At 33.1% G+C, this 17,730-nt stretch overlaps 2 protein-coding genes across 2 annotated transcripts in view; one reads left to right on the top strand and one right to left on the bottom strand.

Annotated features, from left to right (window-relative positions):
• LOC143059156 (integrator complex subunit 9-like) overlaps positions 1-17,730 on the top strand; it is a 76,365-nt gene that overhangs the window by 16,978 nt on the left and 41,657 nt on the right. Inside the window, exons 7-11 of the mRNA XM_076232649.1 lie at positions 12,764-12,884; positions 14,698-14,787; positions 15,516-15,560; positions 16,260-16,371; positions 17,503-17,683. Of these exons, the coding sequence (XP_076088764.1) occupies positions 12,764-12,884; positions 14,698-14,787; positions 15,516-15,560; positions 16,260-16,371; positions 17,503-17,683 (549 nt within the window). The remainder of the gene's footprint in view (positions 1-12,763; positions 12,885-14,697; positions 14,788-15,515; positions 15,561-16,259; positions 16,372-17,502; positions 17,684-17,730) is intronic.
• Positions 2,897-4,770, bottom strand: LOC143059157 (uncharacterized). The gene has a single exon (XM_076232650.1). It carries the CDS (start codon positions 4,717-4,719, stop codon positions 3,019-3,021), a length of 1,701 nt encoding a protein of 566 aa, XP_076088765.1. The 5' UTR covers positions 4,720-4,770; the 3' UTR covers positions 2,897-3,018.

Below are 17,730 nucleotides of genomic sequence, written 5' to 3'. Positions count from 1 at the left end.
TTCCATTTTTGTCGAGCCTGCAACTTTTGTTGCAGAAAGCTCGACATAGGGATAGTGATCCGGCGGCGGCGGTGTTAGCTCACTTTTTAAAAACTATATATTTTAGAAGGTGGAATACCTGGATGCTTCATATTCTGTATATAGATGCCTCATGTTACGAAGTTTCTGTCAGTCACATGTCAAATGTCCTTGACCTCATTTTCATGGTTCAGTGACCACTTGAAAAAAAAGTTCCGATTTTTTGTAATGTTGAATTCTCTCTTACTATAAGTAATAGGATAACTATATTTGGTATGTGCGTACCTTGCAAAGGTCCTCATGCCTGTCAGACAGTTTTCACTTGACCTCGACCTCATTTCATGGATCAGTGACCAAGGTTAAGTTTTGGTGGTCAAGTCCATATCTAAGACACTATATGCAATAGGTCTAGTATATTCGGTGTATTTAATGATTGTAAGGTGTACATGTCTAGCGGGCAGATGTCATCTGACCTTGACCTCATTTTCATGGTTCATTGGTCAAAGTTAAGTTTTAGAGTTTTGGTCTTTTTATCTAATACTTAAGTCATAGGTCAACTATATTTAGTGTATGGAAATATTTTATGATCTATATGTCAGTGGTGCAGGTTTCATTTGACCTTGACCTGGTTTTCATGTTTCATTGCTCAGTGTTTAGTTTTTGTGTTTTGGTCTTTTTTTTTAAAACTATAAGCAATAGGTCAACTATATTTGTTGTATGGAAGCATTGTTAGCTGTACATGTCTGCCTGGCATGGTTCATCTGACGTTGACCTCATTTTCATGGTTCATTGATCAACGTTTAGTTTTGTTGGTTAATGTTAAGTTTATGTGACAGTCGTAATAGCTTTATATTTGGGAGTATCAACATAATATCAATGATTGGTAAAGAAGGCGAGACATTTCAGTGTGTGCACTCTTGTGCTTCTAGTTCTTGTAAAAGTTCATTAGCATGTTTAGAAATAGCCTCTTTCTTTTCCCTCTCAGTTTGTAGAATTATCTCCCTTGTTTCTTGAAAGTTTTATCACCATCACAAATTATTTTTCGCAGTTTGTACTTTTCATTTCTAAAGACCTGAATTTGTTCTTCAAATTTTGTCAAAAGTTCCTTCATTTCAGAGACAATATTATAATACATATCATCAAGGGGAATATAGTCACGCCCTTTATGAGGCTTCATTAAACATTTTGAACAAGCAGGCACCCTGCATTCATTACAGTATGCAAAACATTTTTGGTCACTATGCTTTGAACATACCATGTTTTGAAGGTCTACTGTACGCACTGAAGTGGCCAAATCCTCAATTCCAAAGTCTTTGGTATTTAGTATTTCATGTTCCATTGATGCCGTACTTTTACTATGTATCTTATCTATCTTCCAATAGACTTAAATGACGCCATCTTTGTAATATTTCAAATGAGATTTCATTTATATGTTATTTGTCTTTTGATCTGTTATCTGGATACTATAAGCAAAAGATCATGTGTATGTAGTGTATTGAATGATACAAAGATGAACATGTCTGTCTGGCAGGTTTCATCTGACTTTGACCTCATTTCCATGGTCATTATATATAGATTCTTGAAAAAACTTATCTAAGTCTAAGATACTAGGTTTATTATTTTGGAAGCCATATGTGTCCTATGTCTAGAATAGACTCATCAGTGATTCTCTAAAAAAAAAAGTTAAAACAGCCAGGCCAAAATTGATATATTGTTTGTTTCCCCAATCCCGACCCTGTCAAGCCAGCTGTGGGTAGGTAGGTAGGGAAATAATTTTATTTTTTCCTAAAAGCTGGAACAATGCCGGTTGATCTGGTAAGCATGAAAATCGGAAATGAATAAAATAATATTTGACTAAGTTTGGACAATAAAATTTTATGAGTAGGACCATTTTTGCAGGGTCGGTCGGGATTGGGGAAACAAACAATATTTTATTTTAGGCCCCAGATAGAGTAGAAGATTGAAGAGCATGGAGGATCTGAAAACTCAGAATTTTTTTGCCAAGTATCCTTAGTATTTGAACAAATCAGGCTTAATTTTCTTCATTGTTTTTATCCTGTCAAAGGAGCCACAGTAACCAAAACATATAGATCAATTAATGTTCTGCAGTAGTCCTTAAAGTGCTGTTGCTATAAGTCTTTTTACAAGTTATATGATTTGTATTACCAGACTGTGTATTTCTTTTATTTTCCTGTGTATCAATTTTTGTGGATTGAGAAAACTTTTTCTGAATATTTGAAATGATGGTTCACTTGAACCAGGACACCCACAAACAAGTAGCCAACAAATGATAATCCATGTGTACAGTATCAGTTCTAACTAAAAGAGGGTTCAATCTTAATTATATAATTAAGATGTTTCATGTCATTTGTGTTGTTCAAAACTGACACATACCCCATATGTTTTATTTATATTGTTTAACTATTTGTGCAATCTCATTGAAAATAATAAATTAGTGACTAAGAGAACAACAACATATTTTCTTTTTTTAATTACTGTACCCATGATGATTATTATAATTATAGCTATACAAAAGTGTTTATAAAACATGATAATAGTGTTTACTCAGTTAGAACAAGAATAAACTGATTCGTGTTGATTGTATTGGTCATCTTGATTAACATGTAATTCTAAGATAAATGAAGCAATTTATTTTAATATGATAGTTGTAAAAAAGTTTCATATATATATTTTGTTTTCTTTAGTTGCTGTTATTATTACCATCTTTTATTTTTATTTTTGACTGGTTACAATCTAAGTTAGAAAATTTCACTTTAAACTGATACAAATTACAACATCCACATGACAGGATAGTTATTTGTAAGTTATAATTATAACTAAGTGTTTTCTATTTCCAAGAGATGAAATTTACCGTTAAAAGTTTTGAACATATTAAAATTTACTATAATCTAAATAACTGTAGATGGATTTCTTCCCCTATCCTGCTGAAGTTGCAGACCAAACTATTTGTAAGTTTAAATAATTAATTAGCTGAAGAGATTATGTGAGTTTGACACAGTGTATCTTAGCCTTAGTTTCATCTCCTGTTATTGTAGTACACCCGATCCATAAAACATCTCTGTTGTCAATACAAAGACTCCTGGGTAATTCTATTCTTAAGCTTTTCACATCCTTCCATACAATTAATTTCCCAGCATGATTTAATATATGAATAGCATGATTCAAAGAATCAGAAACTAACATCATGTCTGTAGAGGTAATTGCCACATCTCTTGGATAAAGTTTGACCTGATCAGAATTGATACTATTACAACCATTGTAGGTCCAATGGAGTTGTCCCCCATAATCTAACATTATAATCCTTCCCTCCCATTCAATGTTTATAATATCTACAACTAGTATCTTATCATTGAAAGAATTGATTCTATGTGGGTAAGTTAGCAGTCTCTGATTATCCTTATCATATTCAATAGAATGTTGTAAGTTATAATTATAACTAAATTGAAATATATCACCTGCCTGGTTCATAACCGCAAGTCCTCTGATACAATATATTGATGGGGATAATATTACATGAAACGATTCCACCAAACCTACTATTATTCTATTATCTTTAGTTACATGGACACATGAAGTTTTTAATGGAGAAAAGTCCTTAAATATTTTTAATTGTTTGTCATTTGAGTATAGCTGTATATCACTTTCTCCAGTGGATACAAGTATTTCTCCATCTGGTGTCCATGACATATCTTTCACTTTTATTTTAATTTCTTCCTCTACTTTTGTTTCTTTATTTTCAAACTTTACTTTTTGTAACTTTTCACTTGTGTAGCTTCCTATAAATGTATTATTATTACTACAAGACAGTATTTTTGATGTACTCTTATTATTACTTTGGAAAGTGTCTATGAGTTCCATGTCTGGGACCATATAAAGATCTCCTAGCATTGACTGACTTTTTATTGCTACTTGCACATTTCTTGGAATAAATTTTGTTCTATTTGGATTGATTTTGTTAACTGAATACTTTGGCAGTGACATTTTTACATTTTTGTTTGTAGAGAAAATGTCTGCAGCTTGATGAGACTTCAGGGCTTGATTTAGATTGTTTGTCCTGGTTTCCAACTCATCCTCATTTCTTTTAAGTTCAGAAAGTTCTGTGTTGATCCTATCTTCAGATGGTTTCCATTTTGCATCTAGTTCTTGTAAGAGGTTGTAAGTATACTTTGATATAGCCTCTTTCATTTCCTTCTCAGTTTGCAGAATTGTCTCCCTTGTTTCTTGAAAGTTTTTATCACCATCAGACAGTATTTTTCGCAGTTTGTCCTTTTCATTTCTAAAGACCTGAAGATTTTCTTCAAATTTTGTCAAAAGTTCCTTCATTTCAGAGACAATATTATTATACATTTCATCAAGGGGAATATAGTCACGCCCTTTATGAGGCTCCATTAAACATTTTGAACAAGCAGGCACTCTGCATTCGTTACAGTATGCAAAACATTTTTGTTTACTATGCTTTGAACATACCATGTTTTGAAGGTCTACTTTACGTACTGAAGTGGCCAAATCCGCTATTCCAAAGTCTTTGGTATTTAGTATTTCATGTTCACTTGCTCCTTTGATTTTACTATGTATCTTTGAACAGCACAGTTGACAAAAGAACAGTTCACAGTTAACACACTTCCACTTAATGTCTGGTGAATCTTCACAGAATTGACACAGAGTCTGTGTCTGTGCCATTTCTGTAGACTGTGAAGATGTGAAGATGCCATTTCAGTATTAAATATGTCAATATATGACTTAAATTTTGTCCTTATGAAATAACTTCCTTTTGAAATAATAGTGTTTATTTTATTTATTTAGTTAGTTTTCACAGTTAAAATCAAGATTAGTTCATGTGATACATTTACAAATAAATACCTGATAAAGTGTTTATCATTCAAACTGATTACAGTAAATGGGAAGAGAACTTTGATACATGAATCTGATTAACTTATTAAACTTTTCAAAAAGGGAGCATAAACAAATTATAATAATTATACAAATATAAAATACTTTATGTCTGGATTATGTTATATGCTAACAAACGGTACGCACTGAAACCCGGACCGGACCGGACTCCGGACCCGGACTTGGGTATGAAACCCGGACCCGGACTGAACGCCGGACCCGGACTGAATGCCGGACCCGGACTGGGTAAAAATTATGAATTTTCTTATAAATACCTTTTCTTTTTTTATTAAGTGGAAGGAAGATAATTTTTGGAGAACTGTAACACATTATATTGATTATGAGATCATCAAATTTTGCTCTTACTCTAGTATAGTCTAGCATGCAAGTTAGACTTGCAATGATTCTGAATCTTCAATTTACAGTTGTGCAACTACTTTAAAAAAAATATATATATGTAAAAATGTTTACAAATGACTTTAAAAAAAAGCCATAGAAATATTTTTTTTATAAATTATAGGGAGAAAGTGGATTTTCTTAAAATTATTTTTTCCTTTTTTTGTTCATCTATCAGAGACATATAATACAATTATTATGTTTCTGAAACTATCCAGAAGGAAGTTTATTTTGACAGAAATAGACAAGATGCATTACATCTATAATAATTATGAAAATGAATCAGACCTGTATAACCAGACCTGATACATACCGTGACAGTAGTTTATATGGGCATTAGTGACGCGATGCATGAACCTGCATTACGTAATTGTGTAATAAGTGTATAAAAGTCCGATAGGAAATGGCAAGAATACCTAGTCATGTCACCTCACAAAAACTCTGGCAATAATACCATTAGTCATGCTGGTAAATTAGGGAAGGACCGAATTATAAACAAATGTAAAAAGTGTTATGACCAAAATGATATTTTGAAAAGCAAAACGGGAAAAAAAATCTTTCAATTTAACAAATAATTTGGTATATTTATATACAATCCGTATACTCCCAGTCCGGGGTTATTTAAGGTCACGGTCCGGACTCGCCTAGTATTATTTTGTTGATTCTCGGGTAAACGTCTTTTATTAATGTTTCAGACGATAATCCAGTAAGCAAAAAAATGAATGAATAAAAATGATAAAGTTCGTTTCATCAAATAATTTGTGAAGTTTTATATCTCTATCGATGTCTATAGTTTGCGAATACACCTAGTCCGGGTTTACTTCAGGTCACCATCCGGACTCGGCTAGTACATGTAATTGTTTCGTTAAATGTCGGATAAATATCTTATAATTGTTTTCTGTATTACATGCTTGATCAAAGATCCCGTCAATATACTTTACGACAATAAACAGTGTACATACAGTTAGTCGTCGTAATGCAATACACGCAGGTATAGTAAACTTCAAACTAGTCCGGGGTTATGTCAGGTCACAGTCCGGACTCACCTGTTCAACATTGTGTATTACATGGATGATCGATTGTTGCTTAAATTTTATTGGAGCAATTTCAACTTTGTATCATCCAATCAGGAGCTGCATAATATTTTATTCAGAGTACCATCTTATAAATATAAAAAATATCCCGGTTAATGGATACGGCCTTTGTAATATGCCACTCATTGTATATAACACAAGATTATTTCTGTATTTCTTACCAAAGGGATACTACTGATACGGAGATTACGAGTGAATAATTCTTAAGCGAGGTATCTTAGTTCATTTTGACAATGGATGCTCAAATAAAATTATTTCACTATATTGAACAATATTTATTATTTCATTATATCTCGTAGCTAATGCCCCTTTAAATCTAACTTCTATACATGCTTGATTATGATTGATAGTGTAGTCTTTGACACCTTTAAGTTTTCACATCTGATTGTTAAATTATTTTTATAGACTTTGTGATGACAATTCGAAATAAGAAAGTATATCTTTTTTTTTATTTTACTGTAGAAAAAAATGGAGTAATTAAAATACTATGTTATTGACCAGTGAAGCGTTATTTGAGATGTTGATATAAGAATAAGAATGATGTGATGTGATGTGATTGCAAATGAGAGCTGACAAAGAAGACCAAATGACACAGACATATACAACTATAGGTCACAGTACGACCTTCAAAACTGAGCAAATTACATACCGGAAAGTCAGCTATAGAAGGCCCTAATAATGACAAAAGGAAAAGAAATCGCTATAATGAAAGATATACAAATGTATTACACATCAACAAACGACAACCACTAAATTGCAGGCTCCTGACTTGGGACAGGCACATACTTAATGTTGCCAGTTTTAACTCGTTTGAAGGCGACCCCCCTGTTAAAAGGCTAATTTTAGTATTATTTGTGTAATAGACATTACAAGAACTTTAACTGTGACACCTGTTAACCGTTAAATAGTAATATTTTCTTAGCATCTGAATGAACTCTAGAGAACTGTCGCAATTAATTAATGCTATTTATCTATGGTCGTAAAGTCGCCACTGAAGAACACTTAAAGTTTCTGGTTATTTTAACATGTTTAACATTCAAAGATAAAGACAGAGTTAATGTATTTTCTGGTCAGTTTTAAGGTTGTTACTCGATGTGAAAAGTTGGTTACATGTTTGCAATATATAAATATTGTATAAGAACTCGATGTTGTCTTTTTAATTCATATTGAGGTGTAACATAAATGGTGGCAGCGGAAATGGGATTAATTAATTTAAGTTATTAATTATTCTGTAGTGGATTATAAGCGTAATTTTCCTAAAGGATATATGTGCTATCGTAGGATTATTGCTTATGTAGCTGATGTGAATTATCAGTGTTTTATTTTTTTGCCGTTAATCCGGCGTATATCCAGCTGTGTAATTCAGCGATTGATTGGATATAGTATATCCAGCTGTGTGATTCAGCGATTGATTGGATATGAAACTTTTGTTTAGTTTATTGGATATTGATTTCGTATTTTGGAATATATCCGGCTGTTGATTCAGCGTTGACTTTGAATTATCGAGCATAGCCTTAAACTCACTTTTTCGTTATATTTCCATTAATCACAGGATTAATTGTAGTTAGTTATACTATCCGTAATGGCAGAAGAAGGTGTACAAGAAGGAAGCAGCATAGCAAAAAATCGACCAAGAAGAAATATAAATTTAATGCAATTTACAGATGCCGAATGCGCAGATGAAAGCGACGTGCCAGTTGAGGAAGAAGTTTTTCAAAGACCGAAAACTCCGCCGCCGAAAAAAGCAACGTATGTATGTATGTACTGGTAGATTCCTCCGTTATTCGGAGCACCCCTCGAGAACTGCGAGGGTACAGTGGAATCCGTGTACACTCCCTTTCGGGATTAATGGAGATGTGTCACTAACTTATTTACAATGTGCAATATTTACAAGGACAATCCCCACCCCAACACAAAGGGAGTGCTAGGACACCGGGATATCTGTTATTATGGTGGAGGAAGCCGAAGTACTCGGAGAGAACCACCGGGACACTCGGCGGAAACAGACAAACCGAAGAGATATCAGTAGCTGATTGATCTCCAGGTCAAAGCAGGGGACAACTTTGACCAACCGAGGCCCCCAAAGTACCCATTCTAGTTTAAACTCCGGTCTGGGTACCAGAGACGTGTGTGAGAGGGTGAAAATCACCCTTCTGATGTACTGATATTTTTAGCATCCCGAGTCAGAATCGAACTCAGGACCTTCAGCACTGTAGCCATCGGTCTTAACCACTAGACCACGAACTCACAACAAGAAAGACAAATAGACATGAGTTAGATATTGAAAGGGAAAAGCTTGTCATCGGACGGGAAAAACTAGAAATCGAAAAAGAGAAATTAGAAATCGAAAGAGAAAGAATTCGTTTACAGGGATTAAACTGTTTAAATACTGATAAATATCAGTCACTACCATTTAAAGTAAAATTACAACCATTTGATCCGAAACTCGATGACATCTTAACATTTTTATCGGAATTCGATGCAGTAAGTGGTCAGGCAAATTGGTCTAATGACATTACGATTTTACAATTAAGAACATTGTTGACAGGTGAAGCAAGACAGGTTTCTTCACAAGCGTCCACTTCGTACGACGATCTGAAAAGTGCGCTAATCGATCGATATGGAAAGAGACCCCATGAATATTTTGTTGACTTAGTTAATGTTAGAAAAGCTGACAATGAAACTTACAGAGCTTTAATGGCGCGGATTATACAAAATCTCAATCGATGTACCAAGGACAAAGATCCGATCAAAAGTTTACAAGAGGAATTTTTCCTGATGGCTCTTTCACCCGTTCAAGCGCAATGGGTCAGAAGAAACAAAGGCAGCGCGTCCGTAGTAGAAGCAGCAGAAGACTATATAGTACCGACAAAGAATGACAATGTACAAAATGATGAAAATAGAACTGACAATAACCGTTGTTTCAAATGTAAAGCTGTTGGACATTATGCACGTGATTGTGAAAAAAAGGACAAGACAACAGGAAATCTTGCATCTTATTTGGTTAAACCGCTTGTTGGGCATAGACTTATTTGTGTTTCAGGAGAAGTAAACGGGAAGCAAGTAAGCTTTGTGAAAGACACCGGTACCGACATGACATTAATTCGTGAAGACCTTGTGGATAAAAAGAACATTTTACAAGGACAAAATGTAACTCTACAATCTGCTATTGGACAACCGTTTTGTGCTAAGCTTGCTGTTGTTAACATAGACACACCGTATTATACAGGTATCGCTAAAGTTGGACTCGTACCGAAATTGGCCGCCGAAGCACTTTTGGGAATGGATATACTAGAGCGAACTAGTAACGCATTTGTTCTAACCAGAGAAAAAGCCAAGCGCGCCGAAGATGAAATTGAATCTGACGATGATACACCTGAAAGCAAAGTTGAACATGCCACGGAAGTGATGAAAATATATGAAGATGACGAGATTGTTATTGGTAACATTTCGTCTGGAAATGAATTGGTTCCTTATGCGTTAAGCGAGTATCGTGAAGTTCCGTATGAAGAAACAGGCTTTTCAGCGCCGTTTGTGTTGTTGTATGGCTGGCCTATGAGAGGTCCGATGACTATACATATACTTCGTGAGAAACACTGTTCAGTTATTGAACATGGAATTACTATGCGTAATTGTTTGGCAGCTATGCCAGAAATTGTTAAAGAAAAGATCAAGGCTTGGTACGACAAGCATACAAGGTTCAGAGAATTTGAACCTGGGGGCGAAGTGCTATTATTGTTACTGTCCGAGGCATTAAAGAACAATACCGATGCTTTATCAGGAATATAACAAAGATTGACTCTAAGCGTTATGCTTTATTGTTTTTATTACATCTCTGTAAATTCGAGCAACGCCTTTTATTTTATTTTAAAGTGAATTTTCGAAAACAATGTTTTCTCTTGAAAAGGGAGATGTTAAAAGGCTAATTTTAGTATTATTTGTGTAATAGACATTACAAGAACTTTAACTGTGACACCTGTTAACCGTTAAATAGTAATATTTTCTTAGCATCTGAATGAACTCTAGAGAACTGTCGCAATTAATTAATGCTATTTATCTATGGTCGTAAAGTCGCCACTGAAGAACACTTAAAGTTTCTGGTTATTTTAACATGTTTAACATTCAAAGATAAAGACAGAGTTAATGTATTTTCTGGTCAGTTTTAAGGTTGTTACTCGATGTGAAAAGTTGGTTACATGTTTGCAATATATAAATATTGTATAAGAACTCGATGTTGTCTTTTTAATTCATATTGAGGTGTAACACCCCCAACACCCCCCTTAACTTGGGGCAGTGCTGTAAAATAAGAACAAACTATTAAAATCAGTTGAAAACAATATTAACTCATCAGATGGATACAAATAGATTTACAAAAACAGAGTATACTTGGGTTGGTAGTTGGTACTAATACTTGGATGGGTACTTATACAACTTATACAGCCACACAACATAGCGACACCAACTACAAATATGAGAATGCTCACAGTTACTGATCACAGCTAGTACATGGCCAACAACTAAAGGTAAAAAGCAATCCATCATGGTTTATATTTTGGTTATTTAAACACTGAATTACCAACAGCCTTAACATAATGGTTGTGTCTTCTTTTTTCGTTTTCTTTTAATTAACCCAATATCCTAAAGCGAGTCTGTGTAAAACTTTGTCAATAATACAATATGAGGAATTTCTCGCTACATTGAAGACCTGTTGGTGACCTTCTGCTGTTGTGTTTTTTTTATTTTGGTCGGGTTGTTGTCTCTTTGACACATTCCCCATTTCCATTCTCAATTTTAAAGATCATAAGAATTAAGAGGAACAATTAAGAGACATACAAATTCGTAGGAACGATAAGTCTTAGAGATTATAATAACTCGGATGAACAATAAAAAGTCACAAGGCTTCGGAGGAACAGCAAGAGGTCATAAGAATTCGGAGGAAAAATCAAGTCATAAGAATTCGGAGGAACAATAAAAAGTCATAAGAATTATGAGGAACAATAAGATATTATAAGAATTTGGAAGAACAATAAGATATCATAAACATTCGGAGGAACAATAAGAGATCATAGGAATTCTTATGATACTAGTTGACAGTTCTGATATGTACAACTCGCTAACGAAAGAGGTTTATATTGATGAATAGAAAGTGATATTCACCTGCAATTTACCTGTGCACAATCGGCGCAAATGAAAGATCGAAACTTTTAAAAATCGGCGTAAATGTCAAACACCCAATAAAACACGAGACTTTCATTACACAGTGACATAACAACGCTTAATTAATGTTCTCATGAAAGTGAACTAATATTAAAAGTGATTAATTAAGACTGCCAAAACAAGAAAGATCTAATTTCTTGTCCAATTGCATGTAAAGCACAAGTTAAGGCTAAATTCGTAAATTTCGATAAATGTTTATGAAGCGGGAGAAAATAACCGTCATATATCATTTATAGAAGTAAAACATTGAGTCATAAGACAAAAAAGTCGTAATAACTCAAAATTTATTTATACAGTTTCTTAGAGAAATATAAACACACGGGCGCATTATTTAGAAAAGCAGGAATTCTATTTTTCCCTTTATGTCTAGAAGAAGAAAACAAATAAAGAAATATAATCCTCGAATATTTCAAACTGTTGCGCTTCACTCTTCCTTTGAATAAAAATTTAATTTGCTTTCATTGTTAATAAAAAGATTTTATTAATTTCCATAAAACAATAACGACAAGGGAATTATTTTATCTCTTCCTTACTTTACTTTAATCTTTTTGGTCAATTTTGCGCTCGGAATGTGGATTTTTTAAAAACTATACTATTACTTATAATATGACAGTATAATTCTTAAAAAAATATTTCTGAAAGTGGTAAAAAACCCACAGTCCGGGTCCGGCATTCAGTCCGGGTCCGGCGACCAGTCCGGGTCCGGGTTTCATACCCAAGTCCGGGTTTCAGTGCGTACCCTAACAAACCTGTTCCAAACTTATATTAGTATTACATAGAAGGATAACAGAAATCCCCAAAAGCACTAAACAGCATAACATAATAATATAGTATAAAAATCAGTACCATATTTTTACAAGAACTAAAAATACACAATTGAAATTCTGAATGATGCAATTACTTTATTTATATTTTTATGAATATTGCCAAATCAACAGTATTGTTAAAAAAACATTTTTCAAACAGTAAAATAGGTCATATTATTATGTTTTATTTTTATTAATTTTTATTTGGATGGATAGTTGTCTTATTGACACTCATACCACATCTTCTTATATCTACATAATGATAGAAATAAAATGCATTATTTAATTTGTTTTCTATAATGAACATCATTTTACTTTCAGTTTACTGCAGCCTTTTCTAAAAGAAGCAGTCCATCCATTTGCGTGGAAAAAATGTTATACCAAGCATGACATTCAGTCCTGTGTAGCCAGGGTACAGACAGTAGGATTCAATGAAAAAAGGGTATGTTAATCTGTCAATCAGACAGGCAACATGAATCTTAAGCTTGAATCTACCACTGCAAGTTCAAGATGGCCCCCAGCACTTTGTTGTTTTATTAGAAATTTTGCTTAAGGTTGTTTCCATGATGAGTTTATTTCCAAATTAAATTGTTATAAACATAGTATTTTCATGGAAGTTGGGGTTTCAACATGGGATTTGGGGTACAGGAGTCCACTGTACAGCTAAGTTTAAAAAAAAACATTCATATAATGAATAACTTGTGATAATAAAGACCAAAACAAATATTTCATGGCAAAATTATAATCCATTAATTCATATATTATTTCTCAGTCATCACATATAACATATTATTGATAATATAGCTCTTAAACTTTTTGGGTTTTTATACACCCTTGGCTTTAAAATATTTGTCTTTGTGCATTCCTAATTCAGGTACATCCAGAAATGGTTTCGGACGTATGAAACTTATAACCTGTTGTTGCATTATTTTACATATTTTTTACATTTTAATTAGGGCCCCGACTTTAGTCGGGTCGCCCTATAGTGATCAGTCTGTCCGTCCGTCCGTTCGTAACACTTTAACTTTGTGTCCGCTCCATATCTAGAAAACCATTATGATTTCATACTTTATACTTTACATGTTTATTAACCACCACCAGAGGGCGTGTCATGATGTATGTACAACTTTCTAGGTCAAAGGTCAAGGTAAAAAAACTTTGGTTTCAGTTGACAACCCTGTGTCCTGTGGTGAAGATCGTGTCCGCTCTATATCTTGAGAACCCTTATGATTTCAAAGTTTATACTTGACATCTATTTTAACTAACACCAGAGGGTGTGTCCTGATGTATGTACAATGTATGTACAACTTCCTAGGTCAAAAGTCAAGGTCAAAAACTTTGGTTTCAGTTGATAACCTCGTGTCCTGTGATGAAGATCGTGTCCGTTACATATCTAGATAACCGTTATGATTTTATACTTTGTACTTAACACTTTAAATAACCAACACCAGAGGGTGTGTCATGATGTATGTACAACTGCCTAGGTCAAAGGTCAAGGTCAAAAACTTTGGTTTCAGTTGACAACCCTGTGTCCTGTGGTGAAGATCGTGTCCGCTCCATATCTGGATAACCATTATGATTTCAAAGTTTATACTTGACATCCATTTTAACCACCATCAGAGGGCGTGTCATGATGTATGTACAACTTCCTAGGTCAAATGTCAAGGTAAAAAAAACTTTGGTTTTAGTTGACAACCCCGTGTCCTGAGTTGAAGATTGTGTCCGCTCTATATCTTGGGAACCGTTATGATTTCAAAGATTATACTTGACATCCATTTTAACCAACACCAGAGGGTGTGTCATGATGTATGTACAACTTCCTAGGTCAAAGGTCTGTCTGTCTGTTGGTCTGTTCATTGCTTACAATTTTGATTCACACTATATTTATTTACCCAACGTTATTGACAGCGGGGCCCACAGAGATGGCTTCCATCTCAATGATATCTAGTTCAATTTAAAAATGATAAAAAGACAAAGTTAAAACAAAAATAATTGACCCAGTTACATATGTATATATCCCTGCGGTGAAATTGCAACCCATTGATATAGTTGATGTTCAAGTGTGTATACCTTCATACAGGAAGAGACCCTTTCAAGTTCTCGCTACATTAATAAAAAGTGTATTTGAATGCTTTGAAAAAAGTAACAAAAAAACATTCTAGGCTTTCATGAATTTTCTTCATATCAAATCTTTTCTTTGCTTACTTTAAGATTTAATATACTTTTCCTAATTAATATAGATATGTTTATTGTAGAATTTGTATGGAGCCTTAACAATAAGTTCCTGTAGTTCAGGTTATGCTATTGGAAGTTGTAATTGGGTCATTACCTCAGAATATGAAAAGGTAGGAATGTCAAAGTAAGATAAGATTATTAAAGAAGATGTGGTATACATGTTGTGTACATCTTATCATTTGTACAAACAAATTATACATCAATTTGACAGCAACCGACAAAACACATGTATATTTTTAAGTACTGTTAATACAGAAATTAATGTGATGTTTTTATTTTAGGGAATTATGTGTCTGGGCATATATTTTGATAATACAAATTTATAGTTCTCAAGTACTCTTCAATAAAAAAAATGTTGTATGGTTAAATCATAGAATCCGATAGTGCTAAATATTTGTATATTTAGTCAAACTCATCAATAAGTATATGAAGTGGAAAATTAAAAATATTATCAACCTTTGAAGATACAAGAGGGGTGATCAAAGTTCATATTTTCTTCACACCTTGAAACACCTTCAAAAATCAGATAACATCCCAAACAACCTGAAAACAATAAGGAGATGTGGTTTAATTATCAATGATGTACATTTAATTTACAACTAAAGGTCACTGTATGGCCTTCAACAATGAGCAAAAGTTTTATGCTGTAGTCAGCTATAAAAGGCCATGAGATTTCGAAAAGAGGCCGTATTTTATGAAAAAACAATAAATGGAAAAGATGATTATGACAGACATCAACCAAGGACAACCACTTTATGAATTAAAATTTCAAATTAGTGGCATCAGTTTATCACAATATATATCGATACTTTATAGTTTGATCATATTGTATTTGTAGGTGTGTTATGTATCAGGAACTTCTACTTTGACCACTCATCCAAAGGTTGGTGTCAACTTCTTCAGGAAAGTTTATTTGTATATATAAAAAAAGAAGATGTGGTATGATTGCCAATAAGACAACTCTTCACAAGAGATTAAATGACACAGAAATTAACAACTGTATGTCACTGTAGAGCTTTCAAAAGAAACAGTCACTGTAACTCATACACACATATGTACACTTACATGAGAAAATAGAATAAAAGTTGTAAACAAAAGGAAATTTAATTGTTTTGGATCCATGTAAGAGAGGCGAAAAATCCCAGAGGGACATTAGAATCATAAATTTAGAATAAACTGACATTGTCATGGCTAAAAAAGAATAAGATAACAAACTGACAAACAGACAAACATGAGTACGCAAAACAACATTTTCACTTATAAAGAATGAAGGTGCATATAAGAAAAGTTATGATAGAGGTACCTGTATTACATTTAGTTTATATAACTTGAAATGATTGCCTTAAATATTGCTATAAAACAAATATATGACAATCCGTTGATGTCTTCAGGCTGTTTTCTGGTCTTTGATAAGGTTGTTGTCTCTTTAACACATTCCAGATTTCCGTTCTCTTTTATATAAAAATGTTCTAGCAAATTATTACAATATAAAAAAGAAGACTTGGTATGATTGACAATGAGACAACTCTCTGCAAGAGACCTGTTGGATTTGGTATAAATATCTGTTCACTATTTTTTCCAGCCAGTAGATCAAGCTTCGTTGAGAAATAGTGATGTGTTGATACTAAGTTGTTTAACACAGACACCATCTAACAACCCTGATGCTATGATAGGAGATTTCTGTGTTAATGCAGGTCAGATTATTAGTCTTGCTTAAGTTATTTATTATTGACAATTGTTATTTTGTTAGAAAAATATAGAGAAGATGACAAGAGGCTATTCCAATAAAAAAGTACAACATCATGACAAAAGAAAGGATGAATTTCTTCAAATATTCATTGATATAATATATTAAAAGTAGTGAAAAGTAAAATCACAAAAATACTGAACTGCAAGGAAAGTTATAAGTTGAAAGTCCCTAGTAGGCAAATAGCAAAAGCAAAAGCTAAAACACATCAAAGGAATGGATAACAACTGTCATATTCCTGACTTGGTACAGGCATTTTCTTATTTAGAAAATGTTTGATTAAACCTGGTTTTATAGGTAGCTTCACCTCTCCCTCCCTTGTATGACAATGGCATAAAATTCCATTATATTGAAGGACACAATAATTACAAAATATTACATAGAAAACAAAAGACAATGAGATTGTTGCTTTTAATGCGTGAGGATGTCATAGATAGTTTGAGAAAGGTATAAACATGTGAATAATATTAAAATGAGGAGATTTGATATAAAAGGCCCTGACATGAAATATATGAAACAAAACAATTGAGAAAACCAAAGGCCTAATTTATAACAAAACAATATACAAAAAACAAATATGATCGGCATAAACCAACAACAACCATTGAAAGGTGTCAAGAGACCCAAAATTTCACAAATTTATGGAAACAACAATATGAAGAAGGCACTTTAAATATTCAGCACATAGAAGTGACAAACATAATAACAGCACTAAACTTGCAGGATTGATGTCACAACATCAAATGATTTATTTATAACAGGCTATTATTTCAACTTGAAATTTTCTTCTGTTTGAAATTTTGAATAATTTCATGTTTATTCTGAGTTTGAATGATTTTTTAAGTCGTATATAGTTTTATAACTTTATATAAAATAATGAGTTCAAAATTGCATACGTTTGATTTACAAGCATGTTGTTTCAGTTGTTGTTATATTGATCTTTCAGAAAAAAATATTGACAGAAAATATTATAATAGAAAACATTTTTGTTTAAATGATGATGATAAATTTTGTCCTTAAATTGTTTTATTTTGCAAGATGACACCATCAGTAACTTAATCATTTAATCTTATTTCAGCTGTTACCCTTAAGAATGGAGGAAATGTTCTGGTACCCTGTTATCCCTCTGGTATTACCTATGATTTATTTGAATGTCTGAGTGGACATTTAGACAGCTGTGGTTTAAGTCAGGTTCCACTGTATTTTGTATCACCAGTGTCAGACAGTGCATTAGCTTATTCAAATATATTTGCAGAATGGTAAGTACAGATATCTCCCTTTGAAAAATGAGTAATTATGAAAATTA

Source organism: Mytilus galloprovincialis, chromosome 14 (assembly GCF_965363235.1).
Source record: "Mytilus galloprovincialis chromosome 14, xbMytGall1.hap1.1, whole genome shotgun sequence".
NCBI classification, from domain to species: Eukaryota; Metazoa; Mollusca; class Bivalvia; order Mytilida; family Mytilidae; genus Mytilus; species Mytilus galloprovincialis.
Note: the sequence above shows the minus strand (reverse complement) of the source record. Positions and strands in the feature narration are given on the sequence as shown.